Source organism: Centrocercus urophasianus, unplaced genomic scaffold, assembly GCF_019232065.1.
Source record: "Centrocercus urophasianus isolate 14NV4802_14NV808 unplaced genomic scaffold, USGS_Curo_1.0 seq_12, whole genome shotgun sequence".
Taxonomy (NCBI): Eukaryota; Metazoa; Chordata; class Aves; order Galliformes; family Phasianidae; genus Centrocercus; species Centrocercus urophasianus.
In genome coordinates, this window is record NW_024884364.1 from 15,003,079 (window position 1) to 15,024,943 (window position 21,865).

General features: G+C 36.3%; 1 protein-coding gene across 1 annotated transcript in view; it reads left to right on the forward strand.

Moving 5' to 3' along the window:
- EPHA6 (EPH receptor A6) overlaps positions 1-21,865 on the forward strand; it is a 420,557-nt gene that overhangs the window by 109,731 nt on the left and 288,961 nt on the right. Inside the window, exons 2-3 of the mRNA XM_042810796.1 lie at positions 12,414-12,569; positions 20,164-20,499. Of these exons, the coding sequence (XP_042666730.1) occupies positions 12,414-12,569; positions 20,164-20,499 (492 nt within the window). The remainder of the gene's footprint in view (positions 1-12,413; positions 12,570-20,163; positions 20,500-21,865) is intronic.

The following is a 21,865-nucleotide window of genomic DNA, read 5'->3' on the forward strand; positions in this document are numbered from 1 at the left end:
ACAGCCTGTAGGAATATTACGATCACTCAAGGTATGCCTTCTCCAGAAAGCTGTTCTACAGTTTTGTAATAAAGTAATAAGTCATGTCAAGGAGAGCTTTAGTAGGCTTTCAGTTTACACCTTGAGTGTGTGCTGAGGCATGAAGCCAAGTGTCATTAATTATTTGAGAAGTGTGCTGGTAACTTATTGCTCTTACACAATAAGTCAGTCTGGCAATAATGGGTTAAGCAGACAGAAAATGTTGTTGCTGCAACTAACAGCAGGAAGTTTTGCTACTTGTCACAGGTTGAAACCTTACAGCCTCAGAAAAATCACTTCCAAAAAAAGCATCCGCAAAACAGATGAAATAATTGATGTCATAAGAATTAATTAACCCAGGCTAGCAGACTCACTTGTTATGAACAGACAAATGTGCACTGCAAATTCAAATGGTCTATTCTTGCATAAGGACTAGAGAAATGAATCATGAACTATTGAACATAAGCAGAGTTGGAAATAAAAACATGTTTTGTCATACTGTGGGAGGAAGTGAGAGGAGAAAAGAGAAGTATTAGAGAGATAAATCAGTTTACAGCATCAGTAAAAGGGAGATAGAGGAAAAATTATATCTCTGAAGGGTTTGAGAAAGGATACCATAAGATCAACAAACTGTTCTCTATATATCAGTTTTTGTACATACATCAGTAAGAAAGCACTGACAGATATGTTGAATCTTTCTAATGCTAAGAAGTGTTTCTCTAGCTTAGATGAAGAGAGAACATTTTTATAACTGTTACCATCTATAAAGCTTGTAACATAGAACAGTACAAGAAAGAAAAATCTATTTGGAAACCAACATCACATTAGCCACTATCTGAATGTAGTTATGATACTGGAGAGATTTTGCATACAACACGGTACCTACTTGAACTAAAACCAAAGCTAGTAATACAACGTTGGATTAGGAAATTCGTCTTTTTACGAGCACTGTGACAATAGGTGGAAAAGTGCAGAGAAGGACAAGACCATGATTTAAATGGGATGAATTATTTTTTCAGTCCCTATGCTAGCACCAGACTTGTGAAACAGTCATATAGTGATTGCTGTTCTGAGAAACTTAGCACACTTCTGCCTTCTCACTCCACACAAAAAGCCCTTCCGGAATCAAGTATAGCATAGCCACTATTTCAACTTTTCTTCTTTCCTTTATGAAAAGCAATATTATGTGCTGAATAGTTCCCAGTGAAGTTAAATAAACTGCTCCCTGTGTGCACTACAGCACAGTACTCTTGGCCTAACAGATTTTCTTGATTTCTTGTTTCCATATTGCTTTAGTCTGACTACAGCAGCAATAGTTCCCTTTTTTCCTTTTTTTTTTTTTTGAACCTCCAGAACAACCTCTGGATATACGTGCCACTGCAACACTCATTGTACGGATGTGCTCCACCCAGTTTAAGACACAAAAGTTCTTCCATTTTGCCTTGGCTTGTGCATTGAATAGGAGCTAGATGTGTTGAATACACCAAGTTCACCTGGAGATTTAAAGCATTCTCACCACTTCTCTGACATGTGGCAGTGAGCTTTCCTGACTAGAGCGCTTCTCCTTTTTGGTCTTTGTGTTACCAGTTTCCAGATATGTCAGGGCAACTGACTAGAATAGGTCTTATACCCAAGCTGAGTAGCACAGGCTTATACTCTAGACACTCAGCAGGGATCATGCTGAATGATGACTACTACAGCTGACTGTCTGCTGTTTCAGTTCTAAAGATTTACATAGGTGCAAAATGCTTCTTGGTATTACTTTTTTTCCAGGCAACTCAGAGACCAGCTTTACTAGAATGACAGAATGAAGAAAACATTTTCTTAAGAGTAAAACTTAACCATAATAATGATTAAAAATCAATTAAATGCATTATTATTACTAAGATTATACTTCAAAAATGAAGATTTTTTATGGCTGCTATTGATGAACTGGAGGACTTGATGAATATGTTCCATTCACTCCAGCACGGCACTGCCCCATAGCGTTCTTAGAGTTATAATGCTCCTGCTTGTCTAAAGACAAGTAGTGGAGATACTGGAGATGACTGCTTGGAGATGGAGTGGGCTTTTTCTTCCTTACTTCTCCTGCAGGCCTTTCTCATACCAGGAGTGCACATTGATGTATTGCTAGTAATTACTTCCCTGCTTTTCCACTGCCCTCACATTCCTCAATTACCATTTCTGTTGTATTCCCTAATTATTCTGACCAATTTACTTAGTCTTTTGCTATCTTCCTAAAACACAGTGGTCTTCATTTAAAATCAGGCACTGTAGAAGATGCTAGTTCAAGATTTAAGAAATCTGGTTAATTGCAGATTTTCGATGGGATCTTTCCATAAAGAAAAAAAGACTAATTTGGGTACATAGCAGTGCAATTGAGCATGCATATTTCCTACCTCAGAAAACTTATTTATTTTCAGGAATCCCTTCTACACTGACCAGCACACATAAGCCAGAAACAGTTAATAGAATATCCTGAGTTGGAAGGGACTCTCTAGGATCACCATGTCCACTTGTCAGCCTGCCCAGGAACTGGCAGCCTGTCTTGTCTCATTTCTCCCAATGCTAATACAACTACCCCAGTTTTCCAGCCATTTTTGTCACTTGCCACTTTGGTGAGATGTTTTTTTGTTATTCTCGAGTAGATAAAAATAGCAGTAGTGTATTTTTACTTTGTGACTGAGCACAGCCTGCCTATGTATTGTCAGTACATTGAATATTGCTGAGACAATTTGAAGACAATGTCAGCTGAGGACTTTCCAGAAACATCTTCCCCATCTTTTTAGGGAGAGATTCTGCCTTTACCAATTAACTAGAGCTTTTAGGGCCACATGCACTACATTTACAGTATATTTAGGTACAGAGCTCGTCACTGTCTTCACATGCTGGAATCACTGATAATTTCCACTAAAAAAACTAAACCAGATTTGCTGTTCCTGCCTGGAAATTATGAACCAAGTCTTCAAAGATCATGCTTTTATTAATGATGGTTCCTTGTGGTAATACAGTAACAGTGCTGCAGTGATGTAGCTGTGCAAGTGTCTCTATGGTTAAAAACTCCTATTCTAATAGCTGCGGGCTTTTTATCGACTTGGTTGTCCAAAACACATGTTTATCTCAGATCACTGACACATCTTCTCTGGGCAGAGGATAATCACTGATTCTCTTTCAGGAACATCTAAGTGGCATAAAAGCTGCTTTTGTTTTTAGCTCGAATTTGTTTTTCAATGTTGGTGCTTATACTGATGTACCTGAATTAATCTCATGCAAAGTGAAACTCTACAGTCATCTCTGTAGCCCCTTTAGGCAGGTGTATCTAAGCTAAACATAACATGAGTTACAATATTATAACTTGTGCTGAAAAATTAGCTGTATTGATTCATCAGTGAAGATTATAAAAAACTTAAAATTCATTTAAAGATGAATTTTAAAAGATTGCAGACCCTATTTAAAGCAGTGTAGCCTATTTTATGATCAGTATTTATTTTGCAAGACATGATGTTGACCTATAGTTACGCTGCTTGATATTTCCCATCAAATGAGCCTCTTTTCAACTACTTGCAATTTTGTCACTTTTCAATTTATTTATGCTGAACCATTCTTACCTGCCATCTCGGTGCTGTAGATGTAGACCTGAGAATTAAGTGAAAAGGAAAGTTTTATGCATACTGATACAACTTTCCCTGCCTTTCTTTGAATAGTGCCTATGCTTCCAGTATCATATTCTTAAATCTAAAAAAGTGTTTCAATATTCTTTTAAAAATATTTTTGAAAACAAAAACAAGTCCTTATTCAAGATTTTTTTAAAAAGGTTAACAGTCTACAGTGCATTGCGAAACATAACATTAGTACTTGAAGCTTAGCCAAACAACTGAATAATTTAGTCCATTATTTGGGAAATGTTACACATAATTGAATTTTCTGTTTGTGTATGGGTTTTGTTGTTTCTCCCTGATGAATTACAAGGTCTTGGGCATTAGCCTTTCTCCTGCAGTGCTATATTGTAAATATTCTTTAGTTTTGTTGTTGTTGCTTTAGGATCAGGAAGGTACAATTACAAAACAAAGTCTAAGTAGTTGTGTAGGAAATAAAGACCTTGAAGTACATCATATGTGGTAGTAATTGCATATACAGCTATTGCCCTCCCTTTTCCACAGAGAACTATGTGACATTTAATAATTCTACATTTGATTTTGAGAATTGAGCATTGTTCTGTGCATAGCACAATGATCTCCATGGATATGAACCTATAGAATAATCTGAAAACTAAGCATATTGTCGAAATATATTATTACACTGTAAAATAAACAATATTTTAATTGCACTCTTGCATCTCCTGAATCTTGGGATCACCTCTACTTCTTTTAATGTAGCCAATTTTTCCTGTTAGTCATTTTAGATTTGTTTCACACTTCTGAGGAGAAAAAGAACATAAAATTGAATTAGAAAACATTTCTATTATTCTTTTAAGCTACCAAGAGCCATTTTACATATAAACCTTACTATTATTAATATGTTCCTTAGCATCATACACACTTACTGATGTACAGTAGAAGTATTTTACTTTGCTCATTATAAATTTGAGAAATTGGATGTGACATAGATCACATGGATCTTAAGCTCATGGTGTCCCAGTGTCTGGATTTCCTGTAATGTAATGCAAAAAGAATTAGGGATCATCACATATCCCATTACCCCTTTGGTTTTATTTCTTCTACTATATTGTATGTACATATATTTTTTGTATAAAAAGCCATGTTTCTTTATGTAATATGTGTACATGTACGTACACTAACATTCCAAACAGATTACATGGTTTTCTCGGAGAGGGAACAAAGGTGGTGGGTGTTTTGTTGTTTTGGAAGAATCCTAGAGATTGCTTTAATATATGTAGGGCTGAAGCTTTCCTGGAGTTAAAAAATAAAATTAAATTAAAAAAGAAAAGGAAGAAATATATTAATCAACTGTGTTTAAGTCTGTATTTAAGTCTAGGAAGGCAATGTGTTAAAACAAGTGTGCCTAGTTTACACAGACGTTCAGAAAAAACATATAAGGTAATAAATATGATACACAGGCAATGTGACACTATAATTCTGCATGTAGTTAATAAAGAAAAGAGCACATTCCTACCCTAACTCTTTTTCTGAGCTCCAGTGTTCCCCTTGATGCAGGTTAAGGGGAGGCCACAGTGCTGACAGCCAGTCCTCCTCCAAAACTTCTCAAATCTTTCCCTTACAGGCAATGACAAAGAATGCTTTTTGATAGACTCTGGAGCAACAGGAGCAACAGCTTAAGTCACCAAGTAATTGTTGCTCTGCATGCAAAAAGCCAAGTTTAACAATATAATTTGTTTTCACTCTGCAAAAGCTATTTGAGTCACCTCAGTGGCAAACAAGATGTTTCTCTTTGTTCTTATCAGAAGCCTTTAGTTGCCAACTTAAAAGGCTTTGAGAAGTAGCTGACAAAGCAGCTTAAAAAATACAGAATAGTGTTCACCTGTGCTGTGCCGTGTGGATCCTAGCTCTTTGATGAACTATTGAATTGCATCTACTGTGACAGGCAGCGATAAAATTAATATCATTGACTGTTCTCCTTGTCTGTGTGAGCTTTTGGGTAAAACGCAGATTCTTTAAAAACATGGTATGTGACCTGAATCACTGCTCCAGTTGTTATGTTGCAACTGATATTTTATACCGGAAAAAAATGTATTGAGATGAACTGAAAATACTGTTTGATATACGCCAATTATCTCTTTTGTCATTGCTTGTAATCATTTTAATAAATAGCCTCAGTAGAATTCTGGGAAATATGAGGATGAAAGAAAATAAGCCATGGGGAAAAAAAATAAAAATAAAAATAAAATAAAAAAAAATAAAAAACCAACAGATTTATCACAAAGGGAAAGAATAATTAATTTAATTTACCTGTCTTCATCATGTACTTTAATTTGAAAAAGCCTGCCTGTTTTTTTCTTCTTCCTTGTTGCTTTCCAGAGTGAAAAGATGTGAGTAACGTTATCCTCTGTTCTTCACCTCAAACAATAGGAATATAAAAAATCCAAAGATACTGGCAAGCAAAGAGTCTGATTGGCAATACGAACACAGATACATTTGAGTGCATATCCCAGCACGCAGTTGTGTAATCTCATCAGATTTACTGCAGATAAAGAAGAGAATTAGTCCATTTTCCTAAAATGGTTAAGCCATTCTGTCACTAAGTTGTCTGTGAGTATGTGTGTGAGTATGTACCATCTGTGTGAAAGCAGCCAAAGAAGACTTTTGATTTTTTGACATATGATGTCTTATTCATGTGGCTTCAACTACATGTATGTTCCCTCTTCTATAATCTATCATAGCTGGTCATCCTCCTGTAGCTCATCATGCCTCATGTTTCTGACAACTCGTCATACATAGTTTCACTATCATTGCATAAAGTGTATCTCTTCTTTCTCCCAGCCCATTTGTGACCTGAACACAGCAAGGATTATGTGAACAAAGAAAAGACATGAGATTAATTAATCAGATAGTACTCATATTTGAAGACTATTATGCTAGCTTCTATTGTCCCAATTTTTTAATATCCTAATATTTGTGGTCATATTCTTTTGTAAGTAATAACACTACGTGCGTCTCATCATATCTTCTCTTGTTCTTTTCTATATACTTATTTGTTCTTTTCTACGTACATTTAATAGAATATAAATAGATTAAAATATTATTATAGTTCTTACTGTCTGCACAGAGGCAGAGTCAAACAGGCTTTCTTAGATTGCTCTTTCTATAAAGTGATCAGATATCAGAAGATTAAGAGGATATTAAACTTGTAATATTTATATATTAACAGAACATAACAAATATAGAAGATATCAGTCTCATAGTACAATAGTGGATTTCAGTAAGCAATTTAAGAAAATGTATGAGGTGTGGAAAAGCATAGCAAATTGTATGTTTCAGAAAGATTAAACCAGCTCTTCCACAGAGCTACTGATAGTTACTATTCATTGTAATGACAGCAGTCTTCTCTTTTTTAATTTGATTGATGGTCACTCAGCAATCTATAAAAATCCCATTTTCGTGAGAAATGTTTCCCGCACACAGACCAGCAAATGTCAGGCATGTGTAAAAGTTGCTCCTTAGTTTCGTTTGCGTTCCCTTTTCTTGGTAACGGTTGATGGATTGAATTCAGGGCATTCAAGGCTGCTTGGATGGTGCCCTGGGTAGCCTGATCTGGTGGGTGGCAGTCCTGCCCACCATGGCAGGAGGTTGGGACTGGGTGGTCTTTATGGTCTCCCTCCAATCTAAGCCATTCTGTGATTTTATCATTCTGTGATTCAGGTCTTATAAAACTGTGTGAAATCAGGGTAAGTCCTTCACAACAAGGAGTTCCACACAGCAGTGAAAATGTCCCTTTTGTTTTAAAGCAGAAAGTTTTGTGGCCACTAATACGACCACCATATCTGCATTTGTCAGCATGGAGTACCTGTCAGGTGAGGAAGGCACTCAACAGCCATAGTTTTCTTGATTAGAAAAGACTGGTCATTGGCCCATTACCTTGTTTGTTACGCTGGATAAATCAAAAGAACCTTAAAAATGTTGTCCAATCTAGCAGGAATTGAAGCCCTTACTCATAACAACCTGAGAAGTGCCACGAGAGCAGGGCCTGTTAGACCATGTGCAGCCTTTGTCTGGGTCTGCTGGCATTGGCAATTTATCTGAATTCCCAGTGGTACTTCGGTGTAGCATAGCTTTCTTTGCACTTTCTACAATATATATCCAGCTATTAGTTTGAGTTGTTGAACCACCACAGGACCTGCAGTATCCAGGGCTCCCTGGCTAAGTCCAGGCAGGGCCTTGAACTTGAACTCTGCACTGACCCAGAGCCCTCATAGCTGAACACTTAGTGGGGAGAGGTGCTGGGGGGTCTTCTGGAGTGGTTATGGCCACAGGCTGTGCTGCCATGCATGGGGAAGAGCACAGGACCCTTTGGAAAGTGCCATACACCTACACTTGGGAAGCATTCAGGTTGTATCTTATTGCAAACAATATCTTGGGGCTTTGGTGCACAATGCACCTCAACTGTTTTTACAGTCTCATTCAGCACCCCTGCACATAGCACCAACAGCACTAAAACTGTTTTGCAACTGCTGGATAAACACCTTCTCCTACTCTCATCCCAAGCTGAGACACTAGCAAGTCATAAATCACTTTCTCGAAGAGTTCACCAGGGCTTTGCAGAGTGTTCTCTTTGTATGCATTTATGTATAACACAATCAAAAACTAAATGTCATACATTAAACATTAAATAAGGAAAATGATACTCATTACAAAGGTTTTATAACTTAAAACACCATAATCAAATCCTGATAAAGCTGTAGTAGTAGCACATTCATAGGTGTGTTATCATTTGTGATGCCAATTAAATTGCCAGTACTTCTCTGTATGAGCCCTGGTATTTCACTGGAGAAAACTTTAGTGTCTTTGAATTGTTCATTCAGACACCCTGCTAATTATTTACCCAATTAAGGCAATATTTTATTATCATCCCCCAGGCTTTACAAAAGTCAAATCTTATACAGTTCGTATAATTAGTAGCTCAGAAAGTCACTTCTGTTAGATAAAGTTAGGGAAAATAAAATGCCTGTCAGTGATTTAGAGGTTAGAAAAAACAATGCTGTGTGGTAACAAACACAAAAACAAACTTTTTGCGGGGAGAAGGGATAGTTATCGATGCACAAATAATATCTACAAATGATCTACTTAGCTATTAGCTGAGTGAGGGAGATGCTGTGATAAAACCTTTGAAAGTGCACATAGAAAACAAAATTTCCTGCATACATAAGCATTTAGTACAAACTTTCAACTTACATGTAATGTATTTTACATAGGCTGTCGTTTTGCATGGAGAAGATGGCTTTTTTATCCCTTTCCAAATACAAAACCATAACGTATTAATAATTAAGTCTCTGAGTTTCTGATTTGCCCATCATGCACTTTGTGCACTGTGTGAGTTCTGAAGAACAAAAAATAGAAATGATCGGAAGCTGGGCAAAAGCTAAAATCCTGCTTCATAAAGGAGTTTGGTTAACATTGAGCATGTAGGTAGTTGTGTTGATTATGCTCTTTAGGGAGTCGTATCTTTATCCTTATTTTAGATACCATGTGATTTTAGGACTCTGGAGTTGAATGCCTCAAGCACCGTATATGGTTTGATATCACAGTGAGTTGCAGTGATGCAGTCTGTTATCTCATAGCAGATCATTTACAGACTCCAGTTTTGCAAAATGTTCTGTACAAATTGGAAATGGAACACAAATACCCTTGACTTATTTGTACAGTTTTCCTTTAAGTGTTGATTGGAATTGCTTTGAGCTGGAAGTGGTCTTACAGAGCCTTAAGCTCCATGAAAGAGGCCAAACCATAGTCAGTCTTGCTAAAATATGCTAAAGAGTTAGAGAGAATCTTCTTTTCTTCATGAGAGGACCAGGATTTACAGACCATGAGTTGTGTTAAGATATACTCAGCTTGTGCCTGTTTAGTAGCAGTCCATAAACAACCTGCCAAAATCTAATTCATAACAAGTCAAAAGAAATCATAGTCCTTAAAATGTGGCATTGTACATGTTTTCTGTTAAATAAACTTTTAAAAACTTTGATAGTAAATCTAATTTTTACAAGTTTTCCATGGAAAATTATAAACAATTACATCTTGTTAAAGTTGAAATTCTGCCATTGAAGCATAATATTTGCTGGCAGAGTCTAAGCTGTGTATGGCAGCTGAAGTGCTGGTATTTCAGTCCTGTGCTGCATATTCAGTGATCTTAATAGACTGTTTTGTTTCACCTTGAATGTTGACAGTGACCATCGAGTTACACCAAGAGATGAGTTCTTCCAGGCTTGTGAATATGCAAGAGTTTTTCAACTTGTTTCTGAAAGGCTGGATTTTATTTGAAAGTGTGCAGTAATTGTGATTGTCTTATTCTACATTTGGATGTGGGGAGGGTTCTCAACAGTTTCATAAGCATAACCATATGAAAGATGCCCTGCTGTCTTCTTTTTGGAATGTGTGGGATACATCTGACATGATGGTGCATGTATTTGGGTTGGCTTCAAAAGAAAGTAAAGGATCTACATATTCACCCATTTTTTACCCTGGCATTTCCATGAGTGTATATATGCTTTCTTTTCAGACAAAAACAAATCAAACCGTATTGAAACTTTAAATACACTCCAGAAAACCATTTCAGAATAAAACAATTGCATTTTTAAATTGGTAGTAATTTTCTCTTTGAATTTTGTATTAGTGAAAAGCTTAAAGTTCAAACTTATCTTGAAAGGGGAAGCTGTGTTTCTTTCGGTCCAAAGTGTTTTATTATTTGAGGAATGGAAGGAAAAATGGAGTTATTTAATGTCTGATAGAAAAGATTTTGGAAGTGATAAGAATTTTAAAAAGTATTCATTTGACTGCAAAGATAACCTTGAATTGCCAACTCTTTAATCACAGACTTCTTTGTGTGGCAACACACATGTGAAAGGTAGCTATTAAAACAATATTCATCTTCAGATAAGGCATGTTAGGGTTTGGGCATGAGAAAAAGAGGAGCAAGCATTCATGGCACCCTTCCCACATTCTACTTTACTTCATCTCTTACTTCCTTCCAGCAAGGTAGGAAGAGTCAGCATCACCAATACTGCTGTCTTCCTTACACCAAACCCACTGTCATTCCAATCATTGGAAAATTGCCACTGACTGTAATCACACAGGTATCAGATCAGCAGATTTCCCTACTTAAAGGGAAAATCCCTGCTGTTCCCGCCTTTCTTATCTGTAGCACCAGAAATACATTTATTTTTTTTCTTTAATGACGGCAGGGCAGAATTCCTTCTTCACATCTATTCAGCATAGTCAGAAGAACTCGCTGGGAGAACTGCTGAAATAGTTGAGTCATAATTAAGCTCTTATGCTTACATTTGAAAAATTGGCTCTGGATTCTGGTAAGGAATCAGCAGTTACTTTTTTTCAGCTCCTCTCACTCCTTGTCCCCCAGACTCTTAATGAAACCACTTTGGTATCAAACAGGTGCTTTGGAATCAGAAGCAAAACTAATCTGTGCATATGTTATCTAAAAGTTAGTACCTTTTAATGACAAACCTAGTTTGAATTGACAGTTTATCTGTAAAATTCATAATTCTTGGTGTTTATTTATAGAGCGTTATTACCATATTGCAAGAGAAGGAAATGCAGCCTAGTTCTTGTAACACAGTGTAAAAGAAACAGTCCTGAATATGTCGAAACAAGAAAACTCCACATGGGTCTTAAAAGTAATAATTATAGCAAGAACTTTCATTGTACTGGTGAAAATCAGGAGGAATTTGAGCCTGTGCTGACTGTACATGCTAGAATTGCTCTTCAATTTGTTTTTGTTTTGTTCATTGACGGGAAGTCAAAAGACAGTAACTGCAGAATATACTGGTGAGTGTTTAAACGTGGTAGCTGGAAGAAAGGAAGAAATCTGTTTAAACGTGTGTGACAATTTCTGAGGACAGTTTAAAAATAATATTTCGGAATGCTAACCAGGCACTTTTATGAAAACATATTTTAACTAGTTGTTTCTGCTTTAAAGGCCAGCAAATGGGCATCTAAAGTTGTGCTGTCACCAGCAACTTCTGGTACTCCATCTCCAGCTGGGTGGGCAGTGGGGTCTGATCATTGCAATATCTGTCCCCAGGCAGCTGCTATCCCAGTTGTTTATTAACACGGTAAAGAGTAGCCTGAGGCTTGCTGTAGTTTTGTGCTAGATTTATTGGCACCTCTTTCCTAGTCTCCAAAGATTGTTGCAGCAGCACCACACAGCCTTTATTCCAATGAGGTACAAAGGACCCATCTAATATGACCCTTCTGTAAGTGCCATCTCAGGGGACTGTGGACAGGTCAGACCTACCTGTAAGAACAGGGGTGTCATCCTTGTCATCAAGGCATTGTGAGGACAAGCATCTTGAGCCTTGCGAATCTCCATTACTTCAATAAGGAAGCCATATAAATAGAATTGACGGATGAGAAAGTATCCCGTTCTTTCTATTTATTAATATACAGAACAGACATAGATCATAGACAGTGTGCTTGTGTTTACTGACATTAGTGAAGTTTTCTAGGTGACAACTTCAAGCAGCAGCAAGGGCTGTCAGTATATTAGGAAGCTGTCTCTTTCAATGTTTTTACATCAGATATAAAGAAAAGCATTTTTTTGTTGTTGTCTGTAGACCAAAACAAAAACTTTTAAGTGGTGAGAATAGTATGTATCTAGGTTGAAAGACAACGCGTTATAACTGCATGAAGCAGATTTTACCTATGGCCAAATCTTGCTGCTATTAATGACATTATTTTCTTGTTTTGCAGCTTGCAGGCCTGGATTCTATAAAGCATTTGCTGGAAATGTAAAGTGCTCCAAGTGCCCTCCACACAGTTCAACCTATGTTGAAGCAACTTCAGTATGTCAGTGTGAAAAAGGTTACTTCAGAGCTGAGAAAGATCCACCAACTATGGCATGTACCCGTAAGTCTGATCAGTACCAGTCTCTGCAATTCTCTTGCATGCATCATTTTTGTATTTAAAAAAACAATGGCACATTTTATGAAGAATCCTGCTAAAAATTACCAATAGAGATTTTTAAAATCAGATTTTGAACAGCAGAATTTTATTTAGTACTGGTATCCCTGAAAATACTGACATGTTTTGTACTTCAATGATTTATTAACTTGTAGTTCTGAGAAGTAATATAAGGTTTGTAATCACTGTCATAGAGATAGCAATGTTGAATTTTAATTATCAATGTATATTTTGAAGACATGAAAATATGTGCAACATCCAAAAAACTGAGGATGCTTATAAACAACAACAAAAAACTGATATGGCATAAACTCCTGTCTCCTCAGATTAAAAAAAATAAATAAATAAGAGTACTGTTGCAATAACTAGCAGTGCACAGTCAATTTTTTGGTGTGTCTAATCATGTAAAAGTAACTGAGCTGACAGCAGTAGTCAAACCTTTTCCCATGCTAACGGTAGTATCATCATATGGCACTGTTCTGGGTAAATTGGGAATACACCACACAATTTGGATTCATGAAGTTTTAGGCATTCCATACTCCTCAGATCATTACACAGACTAAGCCTTGTCTGTCTACTGAATAGCAGTGATCTTCATCAAAAATGACATTTCACAGATCCATGAAGCTTATCAGGAAGTTGTCTAATCTAACCACAGAGCATTCAGAGGTGAAGGGTAAGTCCCAGTCTCCAGTTGCTGAAGAGACATAATGTCATGACACATAAGGTTCAAATAAGAACTTCAACCCAAGTAGCACAATCTGCTGTCAGGCCACTCTGGAGCAAAGCACATAGGCCTGTCATTTTTCACAGAATATGCGAGGGGGAAAAACTGTGTTTATCCAGACTTCCCACAGGAAGTTGGGCTTACATATAATTCCAGTCAAACGAGTGCCCTGAGCACAGGCCTTGAAAACTTACCCACAGAACTAACACACAATCCAGGCACCCTTGACAGTTTCATGCTTAAGACAATGGTTTCACTCATGCATTATGTACATCTGACTCCATATTGTTTATGTCATTGATTTTTCATTTACAAAGGACAGTTCTCTGAAAAATTACTCATGCATGGCAAAAGGTTTCTCTCATTGTCTTTCAGGGCTCGGTTTTAAACCCTGCTGCTCACTACTCTTGGTAAGGTTTGTGAGGTGTGTGTGATCCATGTGGCATCAAGGGAGTGGGTACTTACAGCACCCCGAATCCCTCTTCCTCACACTATAAAAAACTGCAGAGAGCTGCTTTGGTTGAAAACTGTCAGTAAAGACTTTTTGCCAGACCACTTTGTTTTTCTGAGGACATCAGGCAAAGCAACCAAGTGAACTGAGGAAAAGAAGAAAACAACCACAACATCTCATCTCACTTCAGCCTTGAAGAAATAGTAAGGGAGACAGTGAACCACATTCTAGTTTTTGCCTTGTTCCTTGTTCAGTGCCACCATGCATTACCTCTTATTCAGCCTAGATTGCAAGGTGTCAGTACTTCATTGAATGTAACAGCAGATATATTCATCTTATACCTACAATGATGATTATTTCACTAATTGTCAGCTCTGCAAATGACTAAGCTTCTGACAGGCAGACTGTGCTCTTATCTTCTTTCACATCATCAGTAATGAAGAATCTGCAGACCAAATTATTCCCTAAGTGGTATATTTAGCCCCACTGCTTTCAAATTATGCTCTCAGTTATTAAAATTGTTTGTCATAAATGCAACCTCACTGCTTTTGGAGGATCTGTACAGATGTGACTAATTTAAATTTAATAAACAAAGATACTAGTGATGTATGAGACAGGTTAGAATTTAGCTTGTTTCTTCCAAACTGTCATGCTTTGCTCTAATAAGAGGAGATGAAAAGTTAGGAAAAAATAAGCCACCTAAAATTCATAAAGAGAAAGGGCTGTACAGTAAGAAAATGAATTTTGTACATAACTATTTTTGGACCAAATCTACATTTTTTATGTCAACCTGCAAATTCGTGTTCTGACATGTTAGTCACATTTTTCTTCTGATTTTTTAATCAAGAGTCATTCTTGAATCAAACACAGAATTAATAGTGAATTCACTTTAAAAACCCCTTCATCTTCAAATATTTTAAACCAACTACATTCATGCCTTTTTTATTTGCTCCCTAGATCCTGCAAAGCAAGATGGCTAAAATAGGTAGATCACAGCATTATAGACTCACATAGAGGGCTTGGGTTGAAAGGGACCTTAGAGAGCACCCAGTTTCAATGCACTGCCATGTGCAAGGTTGCCACCCACTAGATCAGGTGCCCAGATTTCTTCTTTCTTTCTTCGCATTCCTTTGTGGGGTTAGACATTATTTCTCACTTCAGTATTTTTTCCTTGGTACTGGAAAACTTGCATAAGCAGCAGTATGGAGATTAATGGCCTTGATTTAAGACGCAATGCATTTAAGAGCCTAGCTTCAGGCATCCATTTTTTTTTCAGCTGAGCTTTGAATCTAGTATTATTAATTCTGCACAAGTGCATATTGTATGTTTTTCCTAAATTGTACAGTATTTTATAGGAGCGTGTACTTTGTAGCATAGTAGAAGGGAAAGCATAATAGAAGGGAAAAAGAAAGTGACATTAGGATGTATTGTTAATTACTTTCTCCTAGCCTTTTTCCACTTGATTGACATTTTTTATCAATCTCTTGCTACTATTTTTTATCCTTATTGTATTTCTTTGTCATATGTGAATGTACTCTATCACTGATCTCTCTGTACATACAGTGAGCAACAAATAGCAGCATTACCTAATTCTCCATCTGATTACTGTGTACATAAACTCTAACATTTTCCACTATAATGTAATTGGATAGATTGATCCATCTTTTCAAGGTCAGAGACAGGCAAACTTATGTTGGGTCTCTGGGTCTGAATATGTCTCTTTTCATATTAAGAGACATATTAAGACATATTGTTTCATATTAATTAAACAATTTTGCAGCAATAGTGCTTATGTTCTGTTCAGTAACCACTGCTACAAACTGTATCCTCTATATTGAAGCTCTTTAAGGTCCACCTCTGTTTTCCAGCAGTAAAATCAAGCAACGTGCTTGAAGCCTTTGACTCTACTGCTGCTATTGTCATTTATATGCATATATTTGGGTGCAATTTATGATTATGCTCAGACTTGGAATATTCCTTTGCAGTCACCAGTTCCTATCATGAGGAAATTCTTCCTTCTTGCCTCACTGAGAAAGAAATAAGTAATTCTGAAAAGGCAAAAGTGTCATACAGCATTCCAAACCAAGTGGCAATACTCATCTATATTGCATATATGTGTATATATAAGAAAGCTACTATGAGCACAGGGGACACAGCTAGATGCTGATTCTGGGTATTCTAAGGAGGTGATTAATTTCAGCCACATCCACTGTGAATTTAGTAGTCAAGTAACACCCAATTATTAGAGTTTAGTAGTTGGTAATGAACAGTTCTCACTTGAAAAAGCAGAAAGTATTTTCCAGACTGTCATTGCCCAGTGTTTAAATACTACATTGCCTTCACTAGACTTCTGCAGCATTTTGACTGCTCCTCCCTCCTTCCACGAAGGGCAAAATGCGCTTCACCTTCATGGAAGGAGAGGATGCACAAAGAAGTTAAATGAGGTACAAATCACTGCATGAGGCATAAACTCAGCTCTGTAGCTTTTGGAGTGAGTCCTCTTCTCCATAATAAATCAGTTCCAGTCTGCTCCACAGAGAGTGTAGTGATAGTTTTTTTCATTATAATTTGTAAATGACATTGTTCACACCCAGGCTGTTTTCATCCAAAAAGCAGAAGAGCTGCCTTTTTTTCCAGTGCTCAACCATCTGAAGTGTTTTACTCTTCCATATAAAATCTTAAGTCACGAATTTTGCTGTTGAGAAAAGGATCCATCATTTTCACCAGTAGACTTGATTTCCTTAAAAATCAGTGTAAGGAAATCCCCAAGAGTTTTGCCCATAGACGTCTGCAGAAGGGTTATTGCTGCCAAGATTTTTGATGTGTTGAATAATCTTTGTATAATTTATAAATGATAACAAAGCAATCAGGCCACATTCATAAAAGCCCAATGACACATAATTTAGCTGAATCTGAGGGCTAGAATTAATTGTTTCTCTTTGTTCCAAGTTCTAAATCTTAGTAAATGATTCACTGCATGTCATTACAGCTTAATATTTGCATGAAATCACAGTTTAACTGGCATAATTTAACAGCAATTAAAAAGCTATTTAATCATCATGCAAATTGGCATGAGGGGCTTTCAGTATGAAGGGTGTCTGAAGTTTTTTTCAGACGGACAGCCATTACTTTCAGACATCCCTAATGTAATTGATTATGTTCTCCTATTTCATTGAATTGTGAATGTACAATAATTTGTTTCCTATTATAATTGAGAATTAAATCCCAAATCATGAATATAGCATATTCATAGAAAATTAGGAATTTTACCTTACATGTACATAGAACTACAAATTAAACAAATTAAAAAAAAAAATTAAAGGAAAACAGATGTTTCCTGATGCCCAGATACACATTAAATCATATGTTTTGGCCTGCTGGAGCCTCTGAAGTAACATATAAAACCTGAGCTGTGATGACCCATTGTCATATCTGTTGTTTTTGTAAGGTAAAATTTAAACTAGTTTCAAAACACTGGCTCCAGTCCTGTGAGTGATGACACACATGCTTAATTTTAAGTGCATGAGTATTATCAATTGTTTCATAGGGTTACAGATCAGCTTAAAGTCATGCGAACACAGGGATGTGATTGGGCTCATCCTCCATATTCCTAACACTCCTCATTGGTTTTAACAACGAGAATTTGTTAAGACCAGTCATTATTTAATTATAGCAATGTATTTAGAGGAAACATAATTATCCTCTCTTCTACACGTAAATACTAAGAACTGAAGCTGAATTCATCCATTCTGGTTTTAGTTTATTCCAGTCAAAGAACTGTTTTCCAGAGTAGCTCCGTCTGCCAATGTCATTGTAATTTTACAGGAAGTTAAGGTTTTAAATCTGAGACACCCTCAGATTGTAGAGGCTTGTTTACTACATCAGCGTCTTCAAGGCTGTACCTTGCCTCTGCTGTCCACATCAGTGGAAAAATGAAGCATCAATGTAAATAGTCATTGTTAACAAGTTACATTTATAAATACTTCCATATTACGTTATTTCGTATTTCACTGTTAGATTTATCACAGTCAGAGGCCAGGAAGGAAATAGTCGAAATGATTTGTGAACATAAAAACTGCAAACTACAAAGATAATTTTCATCTGTCGGATTCCAGAAATATTCATCTTCAGCGCAAATGAGGCACATAACATTCAGCAAATATTTCCTCTCTACCATGAATAATAACTGCTCTTTACTTTTTCCCTACCATAAACTTTACGCAGGTAAATATAAAAATGAATACATAATTCAAAATATTTTAAATCTTATTATCCACTGAAAAAAAAAAAAAAGTAATATAGTACCTCCAAGTACTTTAATGATCAAATGCTTGAAATCTAATACCTAACTCTTCAGTAACCTTAGGGCAAAAATCATTCTAATAATACCATAGCTCCTGCTGTTTAGTATTACAAAAGTATCAGAAGTCAAAAAGCAACTCAAATGTTCAACTACAATTCACAGAAAACCCCAGCATTTCTTAGTTCACATCATCCCTCCCATGCCATATAAACAGTTTTTCCTTTTATAAGCATTCCAGCTTTTATTCTTATGCTGCATAAATAAACAGATAACATCACTTTAAAATTATAAATTTTGATGAACAGTGACATTTTGCTCTGCAACTATTATTGCCTCTTTCCTTCTTTCAAGTTAGAAGTAATTCTCTCTGCAAAACGTAGGTATAATTGTATAGATCTTTACCATTGTATAGTATTTTGCTAAAATATAAGATGAAGTAATGTTTTCAATTAAGGTATGGTCTGTTTTTGTAGTCTAGGTCATCTTCAAGAAATAAGAAATTGAGTAAATAAGTTTACTTCAGTTATAGGTACATATTTACGAGCTACTCATAAGCTTGATTTTCTAAATCACAGCATCTTTGTTCAGCCAAAAAAAGTAGCTTAAAATAATGCAAATATTAAGAAAAAATAAGATTTAAAAATTTGAATTGAATAACTAGGAAAAAGTGATCTAACTTGATTATATTGTTTTAACTGAGATTTTGAATCCAAATTTATATGTGGAATAGCATGAGGAGCTTTAGTAATTTTGTTTTCCTTCCTAATGCAAAGTTATGATTTATCTGACTATCCTTTGGGCATAGGCCTTGTCCTCATGCTACAGATTGTTGAATTGGAACTTATAAATGTGTTGATTAATTATTTGGGGGGGGGGGGTGTTAGTTTGGTTATTTAGTTCTTCTCTGATTGTCTTAAACTTTCTATAAAAGATAGTTAGTTATGATATTTCATTTATCTGACTTTCTCAGAATGGACTGACTTCACTGCTCAATTTCTGGAGTGAAATCTACAACAATGAGCTGAGATCATTTTCAAATGTTTTGTATAGTCCTTCAGGCTGCTTTAGAGTCCTTGGAATAATGAAAAGCTCACTCAAAGTTTAACCAGTGTCTCATAGCTATGTCTTAATGGCAGGTTGTATGAATCATGAACATCTGTAAAGCAAGTTTAAAATTTTGAAAGCTCTACTAACAATTGACTGAACTGTCCTCGTGCACTCTGACTTAATCTTGAGATCTGAAAATGTAACGCTCATTTAAGTCAACAAAAATACAGAAATCACCAGTTGGGTTTACCACATTTGTCTTACATCCAAACCTGTAGCATAAAGCCTTGAGTTTTGTCCTGTGTGTAAGTTTTATGCATGTTTAGAAACTGTCTTTGAAAACTATGTGTCCTTTGAAAACCGTGCGTCTGTCTTTTGTGTCTGATGCTCTTAACCTGTGACCACCTACCTCCATTAATGAATAGCAGCAAAGAAATCCCAGAGGATAATAGCAGGAAATGATAGGGGGAAAAAAAGAAAATCTGACTGCAGGATTAATACAATTTTACTTCTTGTACTTATTCCGAAGCTGTTATTTATTTATTTGCTTACTCATTTTAACACTTATAAAACATCAAAGAGCATAAGTATCAGAAAAGCCTACTTTGCTAAACATAGAATAAGGAAATAATTTTTGTGGTTAAAGCTCAACATCAGTACCCTACAAGATCAGTTGATATTTTGTGCAAATTTGTGTTACCAAGCCTAACTTGGACATTCCCAACTAATTTATATGTTGCCCTAAATTATTTCTGAAATAAATTCTAACTCATTTAGATTTTTCAACTTCTTATAATGTTGCCTATTTATTCTTTCTGGTTAATATTCAAGGAATTTAATTGTGTAGACAATTTCTAAAATTTTTCTTTTCATTCACTATTCAGTCATCAGTGTTTTAATGCCTGTTTGTAAATAACTGCCTTAACATTAATATGATTATTTATGTATCTCCTCCCCCCACCCCCCAAATGGGCAGTTGTCACTTAGCAGTCTTTCTTTACCTTCTTTCCAGGGCCACCTTCTGCTCCCAGGAATGTGATTTTTAACATTAACGAAACAGCTCTCATGTTGGAATGGAGCCCACCAAGTGATACCGGAGGAAGAAAAGATCTCACTTACAGTGTCATCTGTAAGAAATGTGGGTCAGATGCCAGCCAGTGTGAAATCTGTGGGGGAGGAATCCGCTTCATTCCCAGGCACACAGGTCTCATCAACTCCTCTGTGACGGTGCTGGACTTCGTGTCACATGTGAACTACACCTTTGAAATCGAGGCGACGAATGGCGTCTCGGAGTTGAGTTTCTCTCCCAAGCAGTTCACAGCTATCACAGTTACCACAGACCAAGATGGTAAGTCACTGTACTGCATGTCTGCTACTTTGCCCCTGTCATCCCTGCATATACTCGGGGTATCATTTTGATTTTTCGAAATCTGGGTCAGTGAGTTTGATACTTTGTAGGTTGCAACGTGCTTTTATGTGTGACAGCTTTCAGTTGCTGATGATGAGGGCACTAAGTGTTTTTGTTAGTTTTGGCCACTGAGCCTATTACACAGGGCATGAAATCATATCTTTTTGTTTAAAACATCTTTCTGTATAAATTGAGTGCATGCTTTAACTACCTGAATCTACTAGTGGTTTGTCACAACTGGAGTCTGTGTCTGATGCTTTTCGAAGTCTTTCCATAGGATTTTGGTTTTGAAAAACTAAAGCACCACTTTATCCATCAATTTACAATTTATAGGTAAAATAAAAGCGAACTGGTTTCCTTTAGTATCCATGTTTCATAGTATGAGTACAATGTGCTTCACTGAAAGATACTCCAACATCCGTATGAGCCATTTTCTTAGATGAGGTAATCTAAAAGATTTTGTCTTTCTTTAATTGTTCCTTTTGTATTTATTGTTTCTGAGCTTCCCTCCCCCTCCATTTCAATTCAAATTCATGTTGAAGGCAGTTCTTTATGAGAAATTTGTGAAATAAAAGGAGTTCTATAGTGAATTTCTACAACTATTTCCCCTTCCATCTATAGAAACAATTTCTATGCCAGCAAAAGCAGTGTCAGGTTACCAACAAAGCAGCCTATATGGCAGTGTTATCTTCTGGCTTGTGCTACTATAGATCAGAAGGTTATTTCAGAATTATCTCTTGCTGACATTTGTTCCAGAAATATTTTTTACCTGCTGTGCAATGACATTGCAACTGTAGCTGAAGTGTTAAATGTAGGACAGGAACTGAATTGGCCAAATGAGGGTTTGGAGTGGCAGCAGGCCTTTGGAAATACAAAAGTATTTACAAAAACTGCTGATGTTGAGAATACTGTTTTATAGGAAGGCCTTGGGTTCTTTCATTGATCTATCAGTCTAGCAAAAATCTGCCTACCTTTGTATCTGGAGCAAGTAGTTTTGTTGATGAGTAAGTAATGACTTATTTGCCTTTGGGCATACCAAAATTAACAGCTTGCTGTGATGATGATGATGATGATAATCACAATGATGGTAACTCTAATAATACTCTTGAAAATGGATTGGGAAAGCCATGAAAACTACTCACTCACCCTTAATGTGATGATAGTAACAGAACAGCTGATTATATAAGATGCTTAATGATACGTGCCTGGCAATGAGAATTGTCTTAAGCTCTTAGGCTACGCATCACATTATGAAACTTTATTTCCTTTTTTATTAGATAAAAAATGTCATGCCAGAAACTCCCCC